Source organism: Arachis duranensis, chromosome 6 (genome assembly GCF_000817695.3).
Source record: "Arachis duranensis cultivar V14167 chromosome 6, aradu.V14167.gnm2.J7QH, whole genome shotgun sequence".
NCBI classification, from domain to species: domain Eukaryota; kingdom Viridiplantae; phylum Streptophyta; class Magnoliopsida; order Fabales; family Fabaceae; genus Arachis; species Arachis duranensis.
The window spans coordinates 3,505,556-3,533,377 of NC_029777.3; the positions used below are offsets into that span (position 1 = coordinate 3,505,556).

Sequence of the window (27,822 nt, forward strand, 5' to 3'; positions counted from 1 at the left end):
ATAACACTAATAGTTAGATTTTTATTCGAGGTTATTTTACCTAATTTAATAACGAGTAAACTATTAAAATGATAAAAAAAATATTTAGGAGACATTAATATTTTGTTTAGGATAGTCCAAACTTTCTATTTTTTATTTCCTTTATTAGAATCACAAACATTATTTTCCCTCCACCTATGCGATCATAACTTTATTGCAATTCATATTATTTTATGGCTTCTAATGAATAAGAACATTGATTTATGGCTAATTATTAATGGTAATAAAAGCCTTAAAACTTGTCTTGTATTCTTAATGTTACTGTAGCGTGTTATACTCTCATTTATGTGAACCAATGTAGTATACCATATTAGCCCAAAATTAGAGTGAATTCTCTGCGATAGTATTTGTTTTCAGAGATTAAGATTAAGACACAATGATTGAGATTAACTAAGAAAAGTTCAATTGAATAATCTTATTAAAAGATAACATTCGCAGTTAGATTTTTATTCGAGGTTATTTTACCTAATTTAATAACGAGTAAACTATTAAAATGAAAAAAATTATTTAGGAGACATTAATATTTTGTTTTTGATAGTCTAAACTTTCTATTTTTTTATTTCATTTATTAGAATAACACACATTATTTGTCCTCCACTTATGCGCTCCCACCATTATTGCAATTCATATATATTATTTTATGGCTTTTAATGAATAAGAACGTTGGTTTTAATGCTTATTATTAATGGTAATAAAAACCTTAAAATATGTCTTATATTCTTAATGTTACTGTAACGTGTTATATTATCATTTATGGAACCAATGTTGTATATCATATTAGCACAAAATTAGAGTGAGTTTTGTGTGATAGTATTTATTTTTAGAGATTGAGCCTGAGACGGAAGGATCGAGATTAAGTATGAAATGTTCAATTGAATAATATCATTAAAAGATAATACTCGCTGTTAGATTTTTTTTCGAGGTTGTTTTACCTAATTTAATAACGAGTAAACTATTAAAATGATAAAAAATATTTAAGTGACATTAATATTTTGTTTAGGATAGTCCAAAATTTCTATTTTTTATTTAATTTATTAGTATAACACACATTATTTGCCCTCTACTTATGCGCTCATACCATTAGTGCAATTCATATTATTTTATGACTTCTAATGAATAAAAACGTTGATTTTAAGGCTTATTATTAATGGTAATAAAAGTCTTAAAACGTGTTTTGTATTCTTAATGTTATTGTAGCGTGTTACACTCTCATTTATGTGAACCGATGTTGTATATTATATTATCACAAAATTATAGTAAATTTTATGTGATAGTATTTATTTTCAGAGATTGAGACTGAGACAGAAGGATTGAGATTATGTATGACAAATTCAATCGAATAATATCATTAAAAGATAACACTAGCAATTAGATTTTTATTCGAAGTTGTTTGACCTAATTTAATCACGAGTAAACTACTAAAATGATAAAAAAATATTTAGGAGACATTAATATTTTGTTTAGCACAGTCCAAACTTTCTATTTTTTATTTCATTTATTAGAATCACAAAGTAGTACCTCAGGTAAATGAGGGTCAATTCTACGAGTATTGATGGATTAAGAAACAATGGTTAAATGAATTACTTAATGAGACAAATAGAAAATGATGTTTTGAGAGTTCAATTGCATTAAACGGTAAATCAGAGAATATCAGAAAGCAGGCAGTAAACAAGTTGTGAATAATATATGGAGAAACAGTTAAGGTTTTAGATATATCTATTTTTCGGATTGACTTTTTTTACTAAATATTTTAATCATGCAAGATTTAATTCATGGCAAACTATATGTGACTAAACCCTAATTCCTTAGACCTTTTTAGTCTCCTCTAAAATTCATCAACTGCTAATTCCTTGGTCACTTAATTCCAATTAGAGGGTGAAGTTCAATTCTAGTTTATATGTCACAAAGACTCTAATTACCCAAATATAAGAGGATTATACGTCACGTATCCTGTTAAGTCCAGATAATTAGAATTTAGGAGAATATGTTTTCAAGTTGTTGTTCAAGTAAAGAGCTTTTCCAAGTTATACAAGAACTCAATTAGAACCAATGTCATACTTCCGTTCCATCCAGATTCATAAAATAAAGAACGAAAATAATTTTTGAAATATAAATCAGTACATGAATTAAAATAGAAAAATAATAGTATCAATCCATACAATAGATAGAGCTCCTAACCTTAACAGTGGAGGTTTAGTTGCCATGGTTCAGAGAGAAAACTAGGATTCGTAAAAACTGTAAAATTGCGGAATGAGGTAGAAGAGAAGAGATGAGCCCAAAGGGCTGATTCTTTTCCATTTTATATCTAATCCTAATAAATGCAAAATATATTTTCTAAACTAAATAATATATTTTCCTAGTTATAAATAAAATAAAAATTTAATCAGATTTTAATCGAAGGATTTGTGCAACCTTTGTTGAACGAGGTTGGGGACCACCAATTGCATTAGGGTTGGCACCAAACTTGGAAGAATCCAAGTTCGGCGTGGAGTGGACAGCATATATTCCCTTGGCATTCTTCATTTTGGCGCCAAACTTGGAAGAATCCAAGTTTGGCGTGGAGATTGTGCGCAATGCTTTCTTTGGAGTCTTCATGCTGGCGCTGAACTTGAGAAAACTCAAGTTCGGCGTGGAGATGGCAGTGCAAGCCTTTCTTGGAGCCTTTGATTTGGTGCCGAACTTGAGAAAACTCAAGTTTGGCGTGGAGATGGCAGTGTGAATTCTCCTTGGAGCTTCTTGGTGGCGCCAAATTTGGGGAATCCAAGTTTGGCATGGAGTGGTCCATACAAAATGGAAGAAAATGGTATACTATTATATATCGTTGGAAAGCTCTGAAAGTTAGATTTCCAATGCTGCTAAAAACATATCAATTGGATCTCTGTAACTCAAGTTATTTTTGTTTGAGTGCAAAGAGGTCGGGGTTGACAGCATCATTCGTTTTCTTCCTTTTTTGCTACAAAACTTTGTCAAATCCATTCGAATGCTACCTGAAATAAACAGAAATTGCAAACAACTCAAAGTAGCATTCATAGTGGCTAAAGGTAATTAAATCTTGATTAAATTCAACAATTTGAATGCAAATTCACTAGGAAAAAGATAGAGAAGATGCTCACGCATCACACATCCAAGAGCTTGTGCCATGGTGCATGCTTTTTGCCGATGATATCTTCCTTATGAGAGAGTCAAGGAAAGACCTAAATAAGAAGTTGGACTTATGGAGAGAAGCTCTAAAAGTGTATGATCTGTGCATAAGCCAAAGCAAGATGGAATATATGAAATGTAAGTTCGGTTTGAAAAGGAAAAATCCTAATATAAAGGTGAAATTGGAGAAAACATCCTACAAAAATTTAAAAGTTTTAAGTATCTTAGATGCATCATATAGGATAATGGAGAGATTAAACAGGATGTAAATCATAGGATCCAAGCAGGTTGGTCAAAATGACGGAGTGCGTCTGGTTTTATATGCGACAAAAAAGTGCTTTTAAAACTTAAAGGTAGATTCTATCGCACTGCTATAAGACTGGTTATGCTTTATAGTACGGAGTGTTGGGCGGCCAAAGGGGAGCACGAACATAAGTTGAGTGTGACAGAGATGAAGATGTTGAGATGGATGAGTGGTCATACGCGATTGGATAAAATAAGGAACGAAAATATAAGGGAGAGAGTTGGAGTAGCACCAATTGTGAAAAAGATGGTAGAATCGCGTCTCAGGTGGTTTGGACACATGAGAAAAAGACTGACAGAACACCCAGTTAGAAGAGTGGATGAGATGGAAGATGGACAAAGGGTGAAAGGTAGAGGAAGACCTAAGAAGACAATCCATGAGGTGGTCAAACGAGATCTACATGTAAATGGTCTCTTTGTAAACATAATACATGACATAGCTCAATAGCGCCGTGCCGCCGTTTGATTCATGTAGTCGACTCCACCTAATAAGACAAGGCTTTGTTGTTGTTGTTATATACATAATAAAATATCATATAATAATACTGATTGGTAGTATGTTTCTTAAAATTTCTTCCTAATCAGAGCAAACCCAGTTTCTTCTACTTATGTTGAGGCTAAAGAGAAGATAGAAGTAGTTAGTAAGCAAGCAAAACATGAAAATTTATTATTATTTAGTGTAAATAAATTTCACTTTTTTTTAATAAAATTTAGAATAAACACTTAACTCGATCTTTATCCATTTTTTATGAAGGATAAAGCAATTTCTATTAAAAAAACATTTTAATCATAAACCTTTTTATTTTGAACAATACGATTTTTCTATTAAAAAGTTTGCGATAATTACTCTTGTAAAAATCTTACTTATATTTTATGGAAGGTTTTATTTTGTATTTTGTGGAGGTTTAACCTCCCCTTCCCCAAAATTTTTTTAACAATATGATCAACTATGACCATAGGCCATTATTTATTAGTTATTACCACCATTAGTGGCTTCTCCTAAGTTTCCAATTTTTTAGTTTAACTATCTTTTAATTATTAATTTTTCTCTCTTCTTAACTTATATTTTTTATGTTCGCCGCTTCTAAAAAAATTTCTAACTCCGCCTCTGACCACCATCTTCTTCATCTTTATTATTATCACTTCTACTTCTATATATCTATTGTGTAATCATATTTTATCATCATTGTTATCTCCTTTATCGTCATCATCACTAATACCAATATCATCAACATTAATATTTTATTTTTTATTCCTTATTCGATGTTTTTTTTTAAGTTTTCGTACCACAATTATTTTTTTTTTCTTATGACATCATTTCCATCAATAATCTTTCTCCACTTACCTACTATTAGTAAAAGAATTTTTCAAAAACAAAATTATTAATAGTTTGTGAAAGTTTAAAATTTTCACAAATTACAAATAAAACTCTCACAAAATTAATTTTTATTACTATTTAACGTTTTTTAATAGAGAGATCGTATTGTCTTAAAATAAAAAAGTTGAAGTCTGAAGTGTTCATTTTTTTAGACAAAAATTACCTTATTCTTCATGAAAATAGACAAAGATCAAATTGAGTATTTACTCTAAAATTTAAAAAATATAACTTACGGTTAATCTGATTTAATTTTATTTTTATTATTTAAAATAAATTTTAATTCTATCTCTATTATTAACCTTTTGTAAATCAATAAACAGTCAAATTTTCCCTATTTTATCCTTGTACACGTCATCCTTATCATCCTCAACAACTTTACCCTTAAAAAGGGGTATTTTCTTGTGTCAATCAAAGATTTGAAGTAGAGTAATAGCAAGTCTTGTCATTTTTCTTCATTAACACAACTACTGGAACCCTTATGTATAAGAGTACTGATAAAATTATATAACACCCCCATAGAGTCTTCAAAATCTGTTAAAAAAGGTTCAAGAACACACAGAAAATTTCTGCATGCGCAAAAGACTTTTCAAGAATATACAAACAGGTCTACTGCATGAGTCTCTGCCTGGAACATGCAGGAACTACAACCATCACCTTTTGACCAAAATATTGATTTTGAATCTCGGTAGAAGTCTAATCAAAACACACTAAATTTGTTGGTTCAGTGACCCCAAATTACACATTGATGTTTTTATTGTCACTTCATATATAGTTTCTAGTATTAAGCTCTGCCTTTGCCTCTGTGTACCTTAGGATGCGCTTGTTTTCAAAAATAAGACAGGACAAGATTGAGAATAAGATATAATAAGACACTGATGGATAGAGATACAAAATTTTGTGTTTTTGTATCTTGTTTGATGATAAACTAGAACAAAATATAAAAATTTAATTTATTCTCATTTTTTTATTCAAAAAAATTTGAGATGAAAAATATAATAATAAAAAATATAATTATGAAAAATTAACAAGAATAATAAAAAAAAATTGTGTCATTGTTAGTGTCTCCGTGTCTGGATGGACACAAAATACACTAATTCAGTATCTTTGGACACATTGTCTCTATCTATGTCTCCTCTATCAAACACAATTTTGTGTCTCTGTGTTATTGTCTCAGTGTCCTATCTCTATAAACAAATGCAACCTTAATTAACAGAGTTATAAGTTGTAACTTGTAACATGTCCGATAGATCCTACAATGTGACAGTGACATTGTACAAAAAGAAATAACAAAGAATATTGTGGACAAATTAAGGTGGGGACTAGTGAAAGCAAGCACTCCTAAGTCCTAAGATCTTGAGTTGTTTCCATTGCCTATACTATAGTTGCTACTTGCTAGAGCGAGAGATTCAAGGCAGTAAATAAGAAAAAGAAGGCCAAGAAAACATTAAAAGAGGCTAAACAAAGTTTTATTAGTGAGCTTAATTAGGCCCACAACAGCAACGGGGACCAAGAACAACTTACGATGCATTGCATGTGAGTCTCAAGCAAAAATAGGACAAACACAAGACCAGAATGTCTTCTAAATTTTATCATAAACTCACTAATATAAACGCATATGGGATATGGCACCCCTAGTATGGTCCACAAAGCTGACAAACTCACAAAAGCCTTTAATAAAATTTAACGGTTATAAAAAAAAATTAAACTTCACTTTTTTAGCTTTAAATTTAATCCTGGTTTTTAGGAATGAAATATATTTTTAATAATTATAAAAAATTAATAAAAGACTAACGTAAAGTAGTTTAAAGGAAGACCGCAAAAAATGGTTAATAGATTTATTTTTTCTGTCATTTTAAGTGTTTGATTAAAAAGAAATCAAATGATCTTTTAAAACAAATATTTATGAAAGTCGTTGTTACATCGATTAAAAATTACAAGCGAAGTATTATCAATTTTAATATATATTTGTTGATAATAATAGTAGAGATAATGCAGGAGTGAACAATTATCAATTTTAATACTTGTTGATGATAACGACAGAGATAACCCAAGAGTGAGCAATATGTTTTACATTTTTAGTTTTAAGATTTATCTATTATGTGCTTTAAGAGAAATTTTTCATTGAAAATATAATAAATTTAATTTTTTAATATATTTGTTTTGTATTCATTAAATGAAAATATTTAAAATCTTTTACTAGTAGTAAGTTTATTGTATGTTTTAAAGACACATATTAACTAAATCCTTAATTTTATCACTTTTATGTTTTTTATTGTTCTTTTTTTCTTGTTCTATTTTAGTAAATTGAACTCTTTTATTTTAAAAAATATTCAACGATATATTATTTTGCATTCCTTAATTATCACTTATTTTATTTTGTATTCTAATTATTATTAGAACAATTGAGTAATATTCTATATAAATATAATAAGTATGTAATTATAGATGTTATATATATTAAGTTAAATAAGATAATTTTGACTATTATCTCCATAATATAATCGAACTTTTAATTAATCAACTTTTTTATTGTAAAATTATTTTTTTAACTCTTAATTTTTTGAAGGGTGTAATATTTAGAATTAAAATTTAGGTATAAAATTTAGAATTTAAAATTTAAAATACTAAAATAATTACAAAAAATTAATTGATATTAAAAAATTAATTTCCTAATTAAACTCATATCCTAGTTAACCAAAATTAAATAAATAGCCCTGTGAATATAAGCCCTCACCATTTTAACAGTGCTAATGTAAAGATATAATCAATTAGTAATTTATCCTTCAAGTATACAACGAGATTGGGTTAATTACCAAATAATGCATTATGCATGGTAGTATGTTTTTGCAATTAACAAAGTTTATGATCAAATGGTATTTAAATGTAAGATAGAACTCATATAATGGAGAAAATATCAACGCATGACAAAGCTTGTTCCTTGTAGAGTGCTTAGGAAACCCCACGGCATACTAAGACTTCGTCTAAACCGCCACAACTTGGAAATTCGACTGCAAAGTGAAGGACAAAGACAAACACATCTTAGCTTCTTGTTAGATATTTTAATTTTATTCTAAATAAAATTCTCTAGATTAACAAACGTGAATAAAAATTTAAATTTAAATTTTTTATTTTAATTATAAAGAACTAATTTAAAAATAATATATTTACATCTGTCATTCTAACAAATTTTATTAATATTTTTTTTAAGTATTAATTTATCCAAAATGTACTTAAATTTTCGGAGATTTATTTATCACTTTATTAATAAAAAAAAACACATTGCTATAAAATACTTATGCCTCCAAAGGACTAATAATTCATCGTTAATTTTATCAAATCAAAAGAACAAAGACTGACCCTTACTAATAATTTCGCATCTACAATTTTATTGGAAAATTTGAAAATTTTCGTCTAACTTGACGTTAATCTCTTTCGAGTATTCTCCCACAATTATTATAATTCTGCCTTATTTGTTTGCCCTGCTTTAAAGAGTTAGTTATAGGGTTATAATTAGTCTCTCACAAATAGCATTGGAATATTTGCTATATATTCTCAAGCGAAATTCTTGCACATAAGAAAGTTTTTCATTTGAAGTTTCATTGCAATCAATAACAAGTATTTCAGCGTACGCGTACGTAAACAATGATGGTTCATGATGAACTCTTGTGAAGCCAGTAACTAGAAACGAAATCATGCTAGCTATGCATGTAATTATCGCTTTAAGTTACTGCAATTTGTTAATCTCTTTGATACTAGTTAACTCGACCATTTATTTCTCATTATATTCACTTGTTTTAATTAAAAAGTTAGTCCTAAAACAATTTTGAGGGACACAGTTTTTCACTTTTTCTTCTTAATTATTAAGAAGTGAATAAAATAATAGAAGCCTATTTTAGAGGAATGTTAGGAGGCCATCAGATTTTGTAATTTATAATCATCAATTATTATTATTGATGTTTTTAATTGTGTGAGATTACATCTAATAGTGTGAGACTACTTATTTTTTTTACTGGTTAAATATTGGTTAAAATTTAGTAAAAGTGTTAGTTCCTAAACTTTCCTATTTGTAAATACTACAAAGTATAAACAGCATTTTTTAAAGTTTAGATATCGTTTTTTGTTTTATTATAATTACAAAATTAAAGTAACTTTAAATTTTTGTTAAAAGTTTTTATTTTTTATATAATTATTCAAACTAAAGCAGATGTTACTAAAAAGAGAGCTTGAACAAAAAAAAAAAAGTAAAATAACAAATAAGTTTTTAAAGATCTACACTTTAGACATATTAAAATTAAAAAAAATATGAATGGAGTTTTTTACAATAGCAAATATAGATATATTACTATCATATTAACTCCCATAATCAATGTAAAAAATTTAATTTGAACATAAATTATTCACATTTATTATCATAAAAATTTTACTAGTATTTTTTTTAAAACTAATTTATTCGAAATATAAATTTTAAAAAATTTATTTACCATTTTACTAAAAAAAAAGGAGAGGAAGAAAGCATGAATGATTTACCCTTGCTGGAGCTACAATCAATAGCCATGAGAAAAGTAATCTTGCAGGGGATCCTCTTCAAAGTAACTAACTCATCAACAAAGTAAACTAAATTGAGTTAGTTCACCGAACATGGCAAGGCATAAAAGTAAATGGGATTATTACTCTATAAATAAAAAAAGGGAATTATATTTAATCATTTACAGGAAAAAATTTGTTAATTTTGGTGTGTGTTTGGATTAGAATTGACCAAACTGGAGTTTGAATAAAAGTGATTTTGTAAAATTGATTTTGGATAGAAGTGAGTTTGTCCTAACATGATCTATGTTTGGCAATTTTATACTAAAATTGATTTTAATAAAATGAAATTGTTTTGATAATATTAATTAAAATCACTTTTAGATAGATAATTAGTTAATTACTAAAAAAATATAATATTAAATTATAATATTGTTTTTTAATATATTTAATCTTTTTTTATACTTCTTTTAGTATATTTTTTATATAATATTTTTTATAAAATTTTACTTTAGTTTGATGAACAAGAATTATAATAATAAATTTTACAATATCAAACAAAAAATATTCTATAATTTTATTAGTACTTTCGGTATTCTTTTATTTATTATTAAGTATTACTTATGATTCCATTATTATGTATGATTAGTTTTTTATTTACTTTATCATTTTAAATAAGATCAATAATTTATATTATAATAGAATTAAAATAACAAATTTAATAAAAAAATTAAAATATAAAAAAACTAAAAATTGAAAAAAAATTTAAAATATTTGAAATGACTTGAAACAAATATGAAAATTCTTTTGGAAAAAACCAATAATGATCATCAAAGGTGAACTCCCGTTGAAGTGAATGCAGAAGCAACAATTTTTTGCTTTCAGTAAACGCGTTTTTAAGCTGCAAAATCACTTTTACGTTTAGAGAAAAAAGATTGCTAAACGTTAAAAAATAGCGTTCAAAGAATTTTAACGCACTTTTATCCTCTCAAACGGGTTTGCCAAACAGACCCTTGAAAGTAGAGGGAGAATCCCGTTTCTTCACTACTGCAAATGCAACGCACAACAACCACCACCACATTATTACAATGACTAATGGTAATATAAAAGTTGTTTTACTATTTCTAAAATTTGAGTGTAAAAGTAAAACTTTTAAATTAATGGCATAACAGTAGTATATTACATTATATTAGTTAATTAATTAATTAATTAAAAAGTTTTTAAATAACTCTCCTAGATTACAGTTTTAACTTTTAAAAAGACCCTTGTCAGAGAAAATATAGGAGGCGAGTCCAGCGGGAGTCCCCCTCTCTTTCCTTTTGAGTTGTGTTGTCCCTTTTCACCATTTAATGGTCCATCCAATCCTCACCGTCAGATCCCATCTTCCTCTTTCATATCCACCGTCCGATCACCTTTCCTTTCCTCTTCTTTTCTTTTTCTTTTTTCTTTTTTTTTTTTCAAACAATTTGGGGAACTTTGAAGTTCGAAGTTGAAGGAAGAGGAACAACCCTAAGAAGCTGAAGCGGGAGCTACTACAATCATTCACACTGAACTAGATCGCTCTGTTTCTCTCTCAATTTTGCTGTGATAATTCAGAGTCAGGTACGTAGTACTTTTTTTTTTTCTCTTGGATTCTTGTTTGCTGAAAACTCATTCGGAAATTCATGCAAACTAAAAGACACTAATCATTCACGGATCTTTCACTTCTTCCTCTTCCATTGATGCAGACACTTTAACTTTACCCTCCCAAATGCTACCAAATTTTCTAGGTTTACTCTCTATCTTCCCAACTCCCCCCTGTCAATTTCTCAAATTTGTTGCTTTCAACTTCATCAACCTGCTCTATAATTTATTTATTTATTTATTTATTTAAAATTATATATATTTTTTACCCCATGTTACTCGTTGCGGTTACAATTGGAGGGGTGCTGCTAAGAACCGCGTAGTGGGTGGAATTGATCTTAGCTTATGCTATGCATAAATCCTTGTTTGTTACTGTTACTGTTCGGTGGTTCTCGACTCAGTTTTTTTTGTTTTTTTTGTTTTTGCAGATTTAATTTGATTTGATTGGAGCTCCTTTTCCATGGACCGCAAGATCACCCCCTTGCACGCTTGTACTTGGGAGTTCGAGTTCGAATTTTGGGGGGAGAATCAGGAATGGTGAAGGAATTTGAAGCAAAGCACAGTTCCCCAAAATATTATATTTATTGTTGTTCTTTCTTCAAAAAAATTTTGCCCAGTTCAAGTAGTCCCTGCCAATTTAATAGTGGAGCTTCATCGTGGCAGGGGAGAGCAACAAATTTATACTACTATTCAAGTAGGCACAAGTTACCCCGTTTTGGTGGTCTTCCCTAGTCAATTTAAACCATGGCAATTGCTTACTGTTTGTGAATCGTAAAAGCAAAGCAATGGTGTGAGTGAGGCCTGTGGCAATTCTGCATCGTAACACAAGATTGACCAACCATGGAAACAAATGGAATTGTTCATGATGGTAGTATAGGAGGGGCTAGGAGAGAAGAGAGAGAGATAGGGGACAAATCAGTGGAAGATTTAGCTAAATATGCACATAGTCCTGCCCACTTGGCTGTTGCCAGGCGCGACCATGTTGCCTTACAGCGCATTGTTTCCACCCTGCCTAGGCTTGCCAAGGCTGGTGAGGTGAATACAGAGGCTGAATCTCTTGCCGCTGAGCTTCGAGCTGATGAGGTCTCTGCAGTTATTGATCGACGTGATGTTCCTGGTAGGGAGACCCCTCTTCACCTTGCAGTACGTCTCAGAGATCCAATCTCTGCTGAGATATTGATGGCTGCAGGCGCAGATTGGAGTCTTCAGAATGAGAATGGTTGGAGTGCTCTCCAAGAAGCAGTGTGCACCAGGGAGGAAGCAATTGCCATGATTATCGCGCGGCATTATCAACCTCTGGCTTGGGCTAAATGGTGTCGTAGACTTCCCCGCATCATTGCTTCGGCAGCTCGCATACGTGACTTTTATATGGAGATAACTTTCCATTTTGAGAGCTCTGTCATTCCTTTTATTGGACGCATAGCTCCTTCAGACACATATCGCATCTGGAAGCGTGGTTCTAATCTTCGTGCTGATATGACACTTGCTGGTTTTGACGGTTTACGCATCCAACGATCAGACCAGACATTTTTGTTTCTTGGAGATGGATATGCTTCTGAGGATGGTAATGTAACTCTGCCACCTGGTTCTTTGATTGCTCTTTCTCATAAAGAAAAGGAAATAACAAATGCTTTGGAAGGTGCTGGTACACAACCAACAGAAGCTGAAGTTGCTCATGAAGTTTCCTTGATGTCTCAGACAAATATGTATAGGCCGGGTATTGATGTTACGCAGGCTGAGCTTATTCCCCATTTAAATTGGAGGCGCCAAGAGAAGACTGAGATGGTTGGGAACTGGAAGGCAAAAGTTTATGACATGCTTCATGTGATGGTTAGTGTGAAATCAAGACGGGTGCCAGGTGCTATGTCAGACGAAGAGCTTTTTGCTGTGGAGGATGGAGAAAGTATGATAAATGGGGAAAACAATGATGAGTATGATGATGTATTGACTGCTGAGGAAAGAATGCAACTGGATTCTGCACTACGTATGGGGAATCCTGATATGGTGTGTGATGATGAGGAACATGGAGACAGTCAAGAAAATGGCTCAGCAGCTACCTTTGAGAATCCTGAAGGCAATGGTGTGGTTAAAGAGAAGAAGAGTTGGTTTGGTTGGAACAAGAAAAACATCAAGAGTAGCAGTGATGATCCTGAGGAGTCAAAAACTTTGAAGAAAGTTTCGAAGTTTGGCTCAGAAGGTAGCAACCAGAAGTCAAGTGATCAGCAAAAGTCAGCATCTGACTTGAAGGAAGATAGTGGAGACACTAGGAAGGGAAAAGACAAAAGCAATAAGAAGAAGAAGAAGAAAGGAACAGCTGCTGAGTCTAAGAATGAGAGTGAGTATAAAAAAGGTTTAAGACCTGTCTTGTGGTTAACACCAGATTTCCCTTTGAAAACGGATGAGCTTTTGCCTCTACTTGACATCTTAGCAAATAAGGTTAAGGCTGTTAGAAGACTGAGGGAGCTTTTGACAACTAAGCTTCCTCTTGGAACTTTTCCCGTCAAGGTAATCATATTACCATAATAACTATAGGTTTTTAATTTTTTAGGCATCATTTTTCTGTACATTGCATTATTTTGGAGTTGGCAACTTAAAGCTTCAGAATATTGAGGAGATTCATGTGACTTGATTCTGTTTCTATTGTTTGGTTATTCTTGTACTGGTATTTGTGCATGACATGACATGATACTGCTGTTAGTATTATCTATCATAGTCTGAGTAAAACAATGAATTGGAGCGGTTTGCCCCTTTAATTTTTTCGTTTCGTTTTGATTAATTGTTTGACAAGTAGTTCTGGCCATGTTTTGACTTCTCACTTCATGGATTTCATTTGCTAATTTGATTTAGATTTCAAGCTATACTATACTAAACATAAGTTACTAAAATGCGAGTGGAGTGCCTGATTTCTGCCTGTCTGGGTCTTAACCTGATGGTTAATTGGTTTGTCATTGTCAGCGTTGTTATACAAAGGCTTCTGTTTTTTAACGATAATAATCTCTGGTGCCACTCAGGTTGCTATCCCAATAGTCCCTACCATTCGGGTTCTCGTCACCTTTACAAAGTTTGAGGAGCTTCAGCCAACAGAGGAGTTTTCAACTCCACTCTCCAGCCCAGCACATTTCCAGGATGCGAAATCCAAGGAACCGGAGGGTTCAACATCGTGGATTTCATGGATGAAAGGAAGTCGCGGAGGGCAGTCCAGCGACTCCGATAGTCACAGATACAAAGATGAAGTTGACCCTTTCAACATACCTTCGGACTACAAATGGGTGGATGCCAATGAGAAGAAACGCAGAATGAAGGCTAAGAAAGCCAGAAGTAAGAAAAATAAGAAGCAGACAGCAGCAAGAGGTAGTGAGGGTGGTGCTTTGCATCAAGGAACTGAAGACCTTGAAGAATAATAGTAACAACATGGATTCACGGTCTCTGGGTATATTTCCACTTTGATAATTGTTGCACAAAGAGTCTTTTTTTGTGCAAACAGCCACAGCTGACTTTCTCATTCTGCATTGGATTGTTTCTCCAAGAATATTCTACTAGAGATTTCTTGGGCAACCAATTGTTTGTTACTAGCTAAGAAAAATGTGCCTTTATTTTTTTATTTCTTCTCAAGTTTGGCGAAGAAAGCTTTTTCTTCTAGAAATTGTTGTATTGTCATGTGAAGTGAAAATTGAAGAGGAAGAGTTTATACTCCTCCTTCAATCGCGTGGCTTCATTCTAATTTTCATTAGTCACCAATATTTGTATCTACACCTATGTCAATGATTATCTAGATTACACTTTTGAGAGTGGCATTCTCTTCATTGTTTGTTGTTCTGTCTGTCATCAAGAATTTGAATCTTCTTTTGAAAAGGAAACATCATAAACCGGAAATAGTAAAGAACTTTAATCTTATTTCCACGAACTATTTTTGACACATACTACAAAGAATCCATGTCATATCAACAAAAATAAAAGACTTAATAACTATATATTAATTTACAAGAGGTAGAATTATTCTACCAAAATCTGTCTTTGTTAACGCTCAAATAGCCAGCCATTACCTTCCCCCCAGTATTTCTCATACCATCTATGAGGAAGCACCATGAAGAACCCAATGCTCCAATGAAGAAATCAGAGTCAGCAGCCATGAGGAAATTAACCAGTGGGTAATTGGTGCTGGTCTCCCTCCCAAGGCTGGCTTCATACTCAGCCATTGACACATTCATCCTGTCTTGGCGTCTTACCTTTGTATAGTGAAAGTTCCAATGAGAATATTCTTTGGTTTTGTCAATGACTTCCTGAATCAAGTTAGGTTCTTAGTAATGTCAGACACTTTTAACAAGAACAACGTTTGAAAAATTAAGTAGATGTGTAGTAGTAGTAGTAGTAGTACTAGTACCTGCATCTCAGTGGAGAGCCAAATGTTGTTGAGGTTTGGGAAGTGCCTCCTAATCCTATCAGCAAGATGCATGTATTCTTCAAATTCAACCACTTTCATTTCACATGCTTTGTCTCCCATCCTTACATGCATGCTTAGAAGAGGCCTAGGAACCCATGGCTTGTGATTGGACCACACATATTCATCAATTTCAGATCTTGGCTTATTATTACTTCCCTGAAATACCACCAGAAGCAAAATTATAACAAAATCAAAAGCAATTTTCATGGTCATGTATATTCTTCTCTAAGTCAGTCTTTTTTGTCCCAAAAAGTATTTTAGTAAGTTAACCTTTGTCCAGTCTCCAGCAAGACCTTCATGCACCATTTTCGCAGCTAATTTTCCGAATGCAGCATGTCGAGCTTCATTCAATAGGCTGCATGTGTACTCAGTTGGGAACCTCATTAAGTAACGCACAGCCTGGAAACAATATTTGTGGCATCAACATGACTTCATGAAGCAGTCACACAAAATAAGAGGGAAACTGATCACTGAAGAAAATTGGGAAAATGTGGACATAACTCTTTTATGCATTTCTTATGAGTACCCTACCTGTGCCCTCCACCACCGCATATCCATCTTTCTATGTGAAGTAATCAAGCTGCCATTTATATCAGTTGTTGGTTGCAGATACCTCCACGGTTCACCCCATATTCTGCACCATAAAAACTAAAATTCTTTAAGTAATCATTAATGTATAACTGCAGTTGTAGTTGGAACCTACCTAGGAGTTGGCCCTGCCCATATATGCTTTGATGTGTAATTTTCTTTCACAGTCAAAATTCCTTTACTCCAAGCATCTTCGCTTTTCATTAGTTCTAATGCTCGTCGACGACACTCTAGGGAGGCTTCTGGAAAGAAGTAACAACTCCAACTAGACCGGGAAGACCCTGCATACACATTTTATGTTCACAATGATTGTATGCAAAAGTTGTTAAAACTGAATTGAACCTAAATCAGAAGAGATGAAGCAAGCAACTGTATTGGTCTTTTTAATTATACCTTTGCAGCCACCATGGTCAGCTCTATTGTAATATTTAGTTACAAGAACTCTGCCTTCATTGATTGCAATAGCAAGGAGTCCACTCATTCCAGCAAACTGAGCACCAATGCCGAATCCTGGTAATTTTTCCCAGTCAGCTACAAGGAACTTGACATCCGGATTGCTGCAGTTTAAGGGATGCTGATGGATCCATATGTCACGTTGCACTTTCCTAGTCAATGGGTAATTTTCTTCATCAGATCCTGCAATCTGCCAAAAGCTTATAATAAGAAAATGGTTTAAGTTTGAAGTTTGAACCGGCAAGTAGTTGACATTATAATTGGTGAGTCTAGCTTACGCGATTCGACCTTATGCCGAAGAAATCTCACAATATGGCACAAATACTAAAAAGACATACCCAAGGTGGATAAGCACCCTTAGTTACAGCTTGATGCCTGAAATTTTGAGTCTGGTCACTGGTTGTAGCAACATGGTGCATGTCCAAAAATCCTTTCCAACTTGTCCATTGAGGGAAGTTCTCATTTCCTGTTCGCTTATCGAGACGTTCGAATAGCTGTGTCCTGGCTTTGCAGTCTTCCAAATGTGGGGCATAAGGCAAAATGGACCTACTGATTCCAAGTTTGTGCAAGCACTCATTTGCCTCACTTTCAGATTTAGTTAACACACAACTCCAACCTGAATAAAGCATAGAGACACTATCCTCATTTTCTTTATCTTTTCTGCTGTTGAAATCTGTTAGCCTCTGTGTTCCCTTAGCATTAACATTGCAGTCTGTTCTTGTCACCATAAGAGAAAAAATAAATTATGACATTTGACATTTATATAATCTAAGACCCCTATAAAATTGATCATATCCAAATTGATAACTGCAAGAATGTCCCAAGAAAATTTAATATTGATTGATTATGCAATGCAAAATAATGTGCCATATTCGGACAGAGTAGCCTAAAGAAAGTGTTGGTATGATTTCAAGTTGCTTCAGGTACAAGCCTTAGAATTTATTCATTCATTCATCTAATCATCAATTGAAGAATCCAATATTCTTTGCTTTAAATTTAGCCAATAATTGTTGTTCCTTTTTCAACAAGATTAACAAAGTGTACTGAATTTGTCATGTTCCACTTCAATTAAGAACCATCATCAAATGGTAGAAACAAAAACAGAAACATAGAAATAAAGATAATCAAAAGTAGAAGAAGATTGACTTACTTATGGTATTATTAGAGTGAGAAAGAGAGTCAGAATGGAATGTTAAATTAAGCATTGAGAATGAGAAGCGACCAATGCCAAGCTGAAAGGTTCCAGTGGAAGTAAGAGCAGCCAAGATGAAAGAGGCAAGGCACACTCCAAAGAGGAATCCAACAACACAAACCATACATGGAAATGAGTTTCCCATTTGCAAGGCTCTCATTGAAACCGCTCTCTCAAGAGATTTCTGATTCACTGCCTCCATGGTTTTCTGGCAATTAGGCTCCTTCAAGAAGCTTCAAAGGCAGAAAAAAAGTCTATGAAGAGAGGGAAAGACTAAAGAGGTCAATGATGTTGATGGAGCAAGAAAAGCATCCCCGCTACTTTTGGATGGAGCTAGGAATAAGGAAATAGAATTCACATGCATAGTTTTCTTCTTTAAGTGTAAAGATTAAAGAACAATGTCTAATAATCACTAAATAATTAATCACCCAAGAAGAGGAGAATACTTTTATAATACGGCATAAGCAAGCAAAGTTTTGAGGGGAAGAAGAGGAAGAAGGTGACGTACCATGAAAAAAACAAAAACACAATCCGTGAAACAAGATAAGAATGTGAGTGGCAACAACTTTTTAGAGAAACAGTGTCTGTGGAGCCTGATTTTTACCTGCACACCCTTTCTTTCTTGTGCTTTTAATATTATTATTATTAATAGTAAGAGTTAGTAACACCAATCTCCAATGGAAATACAGAAATAAAGAAAGAAAGAAAGAAGGTTAGATTTGGTGGCAGCTGGTGAAGTTGCCACTTGGTTTATATATTCTGATGATTATCACTCACTCAATCTATGGCTCTATGCTTTGTTGCAATGTATGGCTGGTCCCCTCTCACATTTCTAGATGAACTTCCCTCAGCTCAACCAAAAGCTAAGCCTCCAATTAATTAATCCTTTTTTTTCTTTAATCTTTTATTAATTACAACAGTCATTCATCTAATTGTTATGGTGGTTTTTGGATATGGACAGAAGGAATGGAACCACACGCAAACTTTCCATGCATGCTATGTTGACTTTCTCTTTTTGAAAATTATGTGAGCTCTAATTGTGATTAGTTAAAACAAAACGAATATAGAGTTGTTCTCTTTTTGGAGAGCCTCTTGGCTGTGATACACTTTTCCTTTCTTCTTTTTGCTTTTCAATTATGGTTATTTATTCTTTTTCTAATTAAATATTTTTATTCTGGCTTATAATAAAATTCATTTAAAAGGGGGTTGGATACTTGGATGCTGGTTTTGGATCTTGAACTGAAAATTATCAATTATAGTACTCCTAGTCCTTACTACTCCAAAGACCATATTAATTAGGGGGTGTTTACGGATTGCTTAGGTTTTAAAGAAAAAAGCCATCCAATATTTTAATTTATGTGACGGTTTGAATTGGATGAACTTTTTTGAAAATACGATCCGATTACAAGCGGTTTAGATTTGTGATTTTTTAAATAAAAAAATTAAATACACATAACAAGTCTCAACATCAAATTTTAAATAACCAACAATAATATAATAAGTCTTAACAATATCTTAAAAAATCAACATAACATAACAATAGAAATAAAATTATAGGTTAGTTAAAATAAATAAATAAATAACATTTTGAACATAAAATTTTTATTAAATAATAATAATACATGAATAATAGAAAAATGTATAACAAATTGAACATCTTATAAGTATAATTGTAAATATAATAATAAAATAATAATATTATAGTACATTGTGTGATTTGAATTGGATTGGATCGGTTATAAAAAATAGATCCGAAATCCGATCTAATCCAGCAGTTTGTAAAAAATAGAATCCAATCAAATTCGAATTAGTGCGGTTTTAATCGATTTTTGATTTGAATTGAATTGGATGGACGATTTAATTTGGATCGATTTAGATTTGAACACCCCCTCATATTAATGTATAATATAATAGTATTTCTTTTGCTTCAAAATAATATTGAAAATTTTGGGGTTAAATTAATTTTGTATTTTTTTTACTTCAAATTAAATGTTTATTTTACGTAATAAGCATACCATAGTTACACAAAATATCAGGTGTGATATAATTATTAATAAATGAGGAGCAGAATATAATATTAACTGAGTTGATTAAAGTAGTTCAAATAACATGATGGGTGATTTTGTTTTCGTCATTTTTCATTGGGAAATGAGATGGGAATGGACGCATGAGAGAAAAGCGAGAGAATCTGCATGGATTTGGAGTCCCAAAAATTGTCATCTAAAATTCCTCTTACTTTGGCTTTTGCAGGATAGTGCGCAATAGGGCCCTTGGTAAATCTTGTACATTTAACTTGTGAATATAACTGTGTCACTGAAATATATAACTTGTCACTCATTATTATTATTCAATTTAATGAAAGAAGATGAAAGCATATTTGAAAATCATATTAATTAGCAAAGTTGCACCAACCGAAAAAGTAGTCCAACAAAAAAAAAAGACTCCGGTGCTAGATAATTCTTTTTGACTTATAAAGAATTAGTTTTATATCAGTTATTTTTTATTACAATTTTTAATTTTTTTAAAAAAATTAAAATTTATTTACTAAAAAAATTTCCATTCTCTAATTAACTTCATATAAAAATTGTCAATAACATTATTAAATAGTGTTAAATATCAGTTGTCCATCTTGAAATAAGTCATTGAGAAACATTTCTTCCCTTAACAAAATCCAGAGCTACAAAATTATTCCCTTTTGTCCTTGATGGAAAATGAGTTATTAATACCTACTATTTGTGTCAAAAACAGATGTATGATTATGAATAAATAATTGAAGTGGAGTGAGTGGTCAAAGTCAAACCTGTTCAAGTAGTAGAGTCCACATAAATGGGTGGGCCCAGAGATAGACGAGAATCTCAACGGTCAAATTTCAAAAGCTCGCTACCTTCCTCCCTCTTTTCTTCCATTTCAGTTCCTCAATCCCCTCTCCGCTTTTTTCTTTCTCTTTAGAAAGTGACCTTTTTCTCAACTATATCCATTCATGATGAGGTGCTTTCTACCTACTTGTTTTGGTTCTTGCAAACGCTCTAAACGCTCCAATCCAACTGCTACACAGTCCCTTCATTCCAAGTAAGCTTGCTAGCTTTCCATGCTTTTTGTTTATTTTGTTTTATTCCTTTATTTATTTTGAAGTTTCTTTATCCGTCATTTTCATATCAGAATCGAATTGCAATATGAATTATTGAATCAAAGTGCTGAAGCAGCTCATGCGGCAACACCTACCAAGGATGAAGAAGAGAGACTTGGAAGAAGAGGTGAGAAGAAAGATGAACGCCAAGGAGAAGGAGAAGGAGAACAAGAGTTTTCGGAGTCGTTGTTTTCTCTCTCCATTGGCTCCGCTAAACAGATTTCTGCTGCTCAAAATGCTGACACTACTGAAGTTAACAGTCCAATGCAGCAGCAGCAACAACTTCTTCTTGGAGTTAGAGACGAGGATTCTGAAGCATTAGGATCAAGCACACCAACTGTTCGGGAAAAGGTTCAAGGGAACTCGTCCAAGCCGGCTGGATTCTTTTCATCCGACAAGGAAGCAGACATAGAAAAACCTGCTGAGCAACAAAATTGCATTGCCAGAGAAGAAGGTGGTGATGTCAATGGAATTCAAGAAGAGTCTTCAGAGTCGTTGTTTTCGCTGTCGACTGATTATAGGAAACCAATTTCATCGGCTGAAATAGCGGAGACCGAAGTTAATAGCCTGAGGCAGGACAAGAAAGAAGAAACTCAAGAAAGAGTTTATGATGTTTCCTCTGTGTTGAATCCAATTGAGAATGTTGATACACAAGGGAGGGTGGCCAAATCCACATTGCTTAAGTCACTGAAGAACAATGATAAAGAAAACATCAACAATTCAGCAGTGGAGGACATAGCAATATCCCTCAGTCCAGAGCCAAATATGAAGCTCTCAAAACGCAAGGCAAGGCAGAAGGCGAATGATAACAAGCTAGAGATTGGCGTTGACACCAGCCTATCCAGCTGGTTGGTTGAACCCGAAGGCACGCCTGTTTCGGTGAACAAAAGTTCAGTGGGAGAACAGACACCAAAGGGAGGTAGAGGATCCTCATGGAGTAATGAGGATAGACCAATTCTAGGAGCATTGACAGTTGAAGACATCAGGATGCATTCCCTATCAAGATCTTCAAGAAGGACTAGAAGCAAGAGCCCCGACGAGACCCCCATCATAGGTACTGTTGGCAGCTACTGGACTCATACTGGTCAGGACATGGAGTCAAGCTTGAACAACAGTGGAAGAAAGGTACTACATTTAGTGTTATAAGTTGATAATTAGGTTAGGTAGTTGATATATCAATAGTGCATAATAAACCTGTATGTTAGTTGAATTAAAGTTTTATTAAACTTAACCAGAGAATTGCTGGTGTTGCAGGATGCAAAACTGAAATCAAGTTCTTCAACATGTAAGACAAGACTAGAAAGAGCGTTCGAAGAAAGTGTTTGTGAAGTTTGAGCTCGCGTCCCATGGTTCTTGCGTTCTTTCGTTGTGCATGAAGCGTGGTTAGCCTTAGAATAATATGGTTCATTTTTCTTAATAATAAAAAAAGGAATCTTAATGAGTACTCTTGGAGCATTTGATGCGTACATAGTTTCAAGATTATTACTTCCGCAGTTTTGCTGCTGCTAATGATATATTATAAGCGCAACTATAATTAAGGACAAGCAAATCTTGCCTTTGCTTTTTTGCAGTAACTATTGTTTATTGCTTTATAAGTAACATACATACATACATTCATGCTCGTTATAGCTGGAACTTTATGCGGATGAATACAAGGAAAATAACAAAAATCATTCCTCTTCTGCATCGTGTACCTACCATACTAAAGGTGAAACCCCCCATCCCTACATAGAAGAGACTAAGAGAGATGTACATATAACTAAAACCACAATTGAGAATCTTGTAGCCACGTGAGACCTAGACATCATGAAATAGTCTCCTTATCTGCTCAACTGTTGCAGGCATCAGCGTAACTGGGCAACGCTTATACTGTAATGAGGAACCACAATAAACAAAACAAATTAGGGAATAGAAGTGATACATGTTGAATTTAACACTTGACATCACAAACGTTACGTCCTGCCAACTCTTACAAGATTGAATTCTCACCTGTGTAATATACTTAAATATGCAAGCATAGCAAAAGACAAAGCCCGAAATTGTAACTACAGATGGATTTGCACGCTTCTGTGAGCACAAGGGGCAAATTGTTCTGTCAGATGGCAGCGGGATTCCCTCTTTCGCTACCTGGTTGTATGAATATATATTAGCCAATGGCCCACTGGTTGTATGAATATATATTAGCCAATGGCCCAACACAATTTTTTGAACGGTTCATAGAGAGGATGCAAGTAGACCTATTCAATCAGTATGATTCAAACACCAATTTTACATGTATAGAAGTACACTGACGAAGAAAGAAGATGAAAAACAAAACGTTTTACCTTTGGAGGAGGAGGAGGAGGGGGTGGAGGATATACTGTCGGGGCTGACATTCGCTCCTCGGCTGACTGATACCACCATTCCATCATCTATATGTTCCACATAAATTACGTGTTAATGATTGTGCTCTGTCTCAACTAGTATGTTCCTCAAACTAACATATTTAACCACACATCACTGGTAGATTACTTAAGTACCACTTGACAGAAGAAGTTGAACACAGACCACTCAAAAAGATTTCTGAACCACCCAGGCAATAGTACCAACCAAAACTCTGTTGGCTATACCATAGTGGGTGTTGTTAATTTTGTTGACTTGAAGAAAACTAAGCCAACAAACAATATATAAAACAAGCTACAACACACACCAAAGTTTAAGAAGATTGAGTATTATTTTTGGCTTACTGTTTTACTATATTAAGTAACAAAACTTATCAAGAGGGAAAAAGACATCTCACTTTAAAGAAGAACACAGCTGCAATCAAACCAGTTTGCGCATAATCCAGTACAGTGTACATACAGCTGAGCAGTGCTCCTTGCAAGGTCTGCATTGTGACATATATCACATAATCATATAAGGTGATTCATGTGGACAAAAAGCATAACATTTATTCAAAGTCAAGATTGCAAATGTTAAAATGAATCTTGACTTTGGATAGGCAGAACAATATGAATAAAATAACAAAAAAGAAAAAAGCTTTTGATGTTTTAAATACGAAATAAACTGATCTAAATTAGCATTTAATTGATAAATACCTTCAACCATTGAGGACCACGAAGTCTCTCACGTTCTCGGCTACGTATCTTTGAAATTCTTGAAGAGGTATCCATCTATAATCCCATGAAAGGAACAAAACCCAATTCAGTGAAACAAGAAATGAAAAAATGCAAACAACATGTCTATTCTCATTCACCCACCACAAAACAGCACTCAAGTACACGAGTAACAATGTTTGCTAATATACGGCAAGCTTGGAAACAATTGATCCAAACAAGAAAGTAGAAATAACAGATAACCAGATTACATAAAAGTAATGTAGTGTGACAGATTTTATAATATCCTAAATATGTACCATCTCTTGCCCTGTAGCTCGGCACACTTGTATCCCAACTGCATGCAATGCAAATGAGTAGTATCCAGTGGCATCCAAAAGGTATAATAGCTGGTAAGCAAATTGCAAACCTGCAGTGACATTGTTAAGATATTAAGAATCAGTGAATCCGAAGTCTCAGCAAGATAACAAACAGCAGAACACACATACCCTCTGTAGTAGCATGTAGCCAAGGGTAGCAAAACCCCACAATCTTTTGAACTCTCTTCCTGACGCGCTCCCTAATAGATGCATTGGCATCAGAATCCAATGTTCTCCTCGACTCTTCGAAGCCGAGGGTGGCATCAAAGCCTTCGTTTTGATCATCACCCCAGAGGGTAGCCTGCAGCCTAGCTTCCCTTTCTTTGTTGTAGATTGAATGCAACTTAGACTTCAAATAGGGCAACACAACCTAGAAACACACGCAGATTCAGCTAGCTACCACTATCTATAGTACAGCAATGTTCTCCAATTGAAGCAAATTAGGAAGAAAGAGAGAACTAGGGTTACCAGAAAAACAACAGAGAGAACTTTCTGGCGCCTTTGTAAACCTGAATTGGGAGCAGCGTCATCGGAATTGGGGGAAACGGTGGAAGCATCAATCTTGAGGGCAACATTGACGGGTCTTCTTCGGAGACCGTAGAGAGATTCAGCAAAGGAAGCATCTGTGGTTCGCAAGCTGTGAGTTTCGAGGATGAGCATGAGGAGGGCGAAGGATTCATGTTCGTAGTCGAGGAGGCGGTGGAGGAAGGGGCGGCGGAGGGCAAAGACTCCCAAAGAGTAAGTGAGGGCGGCGCGTAGGCTGGCGGGGAGCTGCTGGGCCGCCGCCATCTCGAAGAACGTGGGGCGGCTGCCTTGGCCCCCCACCTGAAACAGCATATCTTCTTATCCTTTCTTTCTTACTCTTGCACCGCCTTGCGTCTTCGTTCATATATGTTTGAGCTTACAGCTTTTACTCAAAATTCATTCGTGATTACTGACTCTATGCTCGAAGATTGTTTCTTGGTAGGGATGGAAGGATCCTTCCTCCTTTGCGTTTGCGCAAAAGTGATTCTGCTACCGAATCAAATTGAGTAAATAGTTAAAATGGTTCTAAAAGATCACGCGATCTCTATTTTAATCCTGGCGTTAGTTCTTTGTCATTTTTCTCATTAACACTGTTGATGGAAGCTGAACTGGCACGTTAGAAATACACGTAACCAATTTAAACGACGCCGTTTAGATTGTTAGAAAGGAAGACAAAACACTAATCCCTCACACTTCAAACACACTTCTCTTCACTCTTAGTCAAAGAAACTCAGCAGTATATTCGATTGTCCCAAAATATTTAGACTATTAAATTAAATGGTCTCGTAACAAAATATATTTTTTAAATTTTTTTAATAATTATTAAATAATTTTTTTAAATTTTAATTACAAATTAATTTTATATATTTTATTTAATTATAAAAATTATTTTTTTATTTTATAAATTATTATTTTATTATTAATCTATTATGTTCATTAATAATAAAAAATAATTTTTTGGCCATTCCAATTAATTAAAAGTTTATATTTAATCCGTGACATTCGTAATTGTGTTTATTTGAAAATCAATTGATTGGATTATCAAAACAATAAATTGAATTTCAGGTTTCATAACTCAATCGATTGGACTACAAGTTATCACAAAACAATCGATTGAAAATTGTAAGGCAGCATGGTTTTCGCAAAAATCAATCGATTGATTATATTACCCAATTGATTGAACGATGACTAAAATGTTGGTTTTTTAAAATTCAATCGATTTCTTATACTACCCAATCGATTAAATGCTCCAAAGCAACTTGAGGTCTCACAATTCAATCGATTGATTGTGTTACCCAATCGATTGAAGTCATCAAAATAATATGGATTTGCCAATTCAATCGATTGGTTGTGTTACCCAATCAATTAAATTGTGTACTACGCCATTTTCAATTTTCTTATTATTTTTATAAATTATTATCTTATTATTCATCTATCTTAACTTTAAAATTTTATCTTCAATTTTTAAGACTTTATTTTGATTTAAATACTTTAATCTTATCTTTTCTTTAATATTAACATTATAAATTGGTGAATAATCTATCACCAATTATTCAATTCCACCATTAGAATCGTATATCAATCTCTTTATGTATCATGAGAGAGTGGTGCAGGCTTATGACTCAATGCTTGGTAGTTATAATGTCTCTTGACTTACCGTTTTTTAAAATCATGTTGACTGGTAATGAATGTTCTTATTTTATATAGGGAATTCGTTGCTTAAAACGTTCCTCTTCTTGAGAAATTTATATCAAACACTCCCAACTGAAAATACCGGTGGCATAGGGAATATCGACAGTGCAGGAGATATTCAATATTCCCCTGTTTTAACTGCTTTTTATGTCTGCTCAAATATTTTGTATTGAAATCTAATTATCCTTTTGTGCTCTTCATCGTGCAGAATGGCGAATTGTCGAGTGATGCTGGTGTCATCTCCGAAGCTGTGAAACAGATGTTCGATATATTGGAGACTCAGAATGTAGAGCACAACATGAAAGTAACGTTATTAGAACGGCTCTCGAGGAAACTGTAAAATCTGAAGATGATAAGTCTAAAAGTCCTATCGCTCTAACGGAGGATTGAAAAGGGGCTTTCATTGTTAATCTAGGAAGAATTGATTAAAAATTTGTAATATATATACTTTATATATGTCTTAGCAATATGCCAATATATGAACAGATTATTAAAATGCTTTGATATATATTGCATGGTATTTTTTTCTTGTCAAGATTCAATAAAGAGGTCAAATCTTGAACAAATGAAAAGAACAAAATAGAATGCAAACAAATAAAAAGATATGAAATTTTTTATATAAATTAATTATATAAAATAAAATATAATTCACAAGACGTAAAATTTGTATGACATTGTTTTTGAAATAATAAATGAAAATGACATTACTTCATCATAAAAATATGAGTTTTTTAAACTAAGATATCTTTATAGTGCATAGAAATAGAGAAAAATTATAAAAGCTTTCAATCGATTAGGTAACACAACCAATCGATTGAATTGGGCAAATCCACATTGCTTTGAAGCTTTGAGATCGATTGAATTTTAAAAAACTCACATTTTAATCATCGTTCAATCGATTGGGTAATATGACCAATCGATTGATTTTTGCGGAAACCATGATGCCTTACCATTTTCAATCGATTGTTTTGTGATAACCTGTAATCCAATCAATTGAGTTATGGAAAACCTGAAATTCAATCGATTGTTTTGATAATTCAATCGATTGATTTTTAAAAAAACACGATTTCATAGTCTTGGACGAATGTTACGGATTAAATATAAACTTTTAATCGATTGGAATAGCCAAAAAATTTATTACAATCAATAGAAGATCTAATTCGTTATTATTTTTTATTTTGATTATTAATAAATATAATAGATGAATGATAAAATAATAATTTATAAAATAAAAAATAATTTTTATAATCAAATAAAATATATGAGATTAATTTGTAATTAAAATTAGAAAAGAACTATTTAACAGTTATTAAAAAAACTTAAAAAACATGTTTTGTTATGG

At 33.0% G+C, this 27,822-nt stretch overlaps 4 protein-coding genes across 6 annotated transcripts; 2 read left to right on the forward strand and 2 right to left on the reverse strand.

Annotated features, from left to right (window-relative positions):
- Positions 1-10,668: 10,668 nt before the first annotated feature.
- Positions 10,669-14,811, forward strand: LOC107492013 (uncharacterized). Of its 2 annotated transcripts, XM_016112971.3 has the most exons (4): positions 10,669-10,987; positions 11,113-11,154; positions 11,437-13,513; positions 14,020-14,811. In XM_016112971.3, exons 3-4 carry the CDS (start codon positions 11,849-11,851, stop codon positions 14,407-14,409), a joined length of 2,055 nt encoding a protein of 684 aa, XP_015968457.1. In that variant the 5' UTR covers positions 10,669-10,987; positions 11,113-11,154; positions 11,437-11,848; the 3' UTR covers positions 14,410-14,811. The 2 variants fall into 2 exon arrangements, with proteins under 2 accessions (XP_015968457.1, XP_015968456.1); XM_016112970.3 differs by lacking the exon at positions 11,113-11,154.
- Positions 14,812-14,881: 70 nt separating this feature from the next.
- Positions 14,882-18,369, reverse strand: LOC107492014 (uncharacterized). 2 transcript variants are annotated; one of them, XM_016112974.3, is made up of 9 exons: positions 18,191-18,369; positions 17,641-17,915; positions 16,829-17,202; positions 16,431-16,680; positions 16,153-16,318; positions 15,981-16,083; positions 15,720-15,848; positions 15,390-15,605; positions 14,882-15,288 (listed from the first exon to the last, which is right to left on the reverse strand). In XM_016112974.3, the coding sequence occupies exons 2-9, from the start codon at positions 17,882-17,884 to the stop codon at positions 15,007-15,009; spliced, it is 1,764 nt and encodes a 587-aa protein (XP_015968460.1). In that variant the 5' UTR covers positions 17,885-17,915; positions 18,191-18,369; the 3' UTR covers positions 14,882-15,006. The 2 variants fall into 2 exon arrangements, with proteins under 2 accessions (XP_015968460.1, XP_015968461.1); XM_016112975.3 differs by lacking the exon at positions 18,191-18,369 and having other exon boundaries at positions 17,641-18,171.
- Positions 18,370-20,598: 2,229 nt separating this feature from the next.
- Positions 20,599-22,247, forward strand: LOC107492015 (uncharacterized). Its single transcript, XM_052263339.1, has 4 exons — positions 20,599-20,751; positions 20,842-21,934; positions 22,064-22,144; positions 22,180-22,247. The coding sequence occupies exons 1-3, from the start codon at positions 20,663-20,665 to the stop codon at positions 22,142-22,144; spliced, it is 1,263 nt and encodes a 420-aa protein (XP_052119299.1). The 5' UTR covers positions 20,599-20,662; the 3' UTR covers positions 22,180-22,247.
- Positions 22,248-22,338: 91 nt separating this feature from the next.
- On the reverse strand, positions 22,339-25,313 carry LOC107492016 (peroxisome biogenesis protein 12). The gene is made up of 8 exons (XM_016112977.3): positions 24,732-25,313; positions 24,393-24,633; positions 24,204-24,313; positions 23,887-23,961; positions 23,589-23,675; positions 23,134-23,220; positions 22,799-22,936; positions 22,339-22,678 (listed from the first exon to the last, which is right to left on the reverse strand). Exons 1-8 carry the CDS (start codon positions 25,098-25,100, stop codon positions 22,607-22,609), a joined length of 1,179 nt encoding a protein of 392 aa, XP_015968463.1. The 5' UTR covers positions 25,101-25,313; the 3' UTR covers positions 22,339-22,606.
- Positions 25,314-27,822: the final 2,509 nt, after the last annotated feature.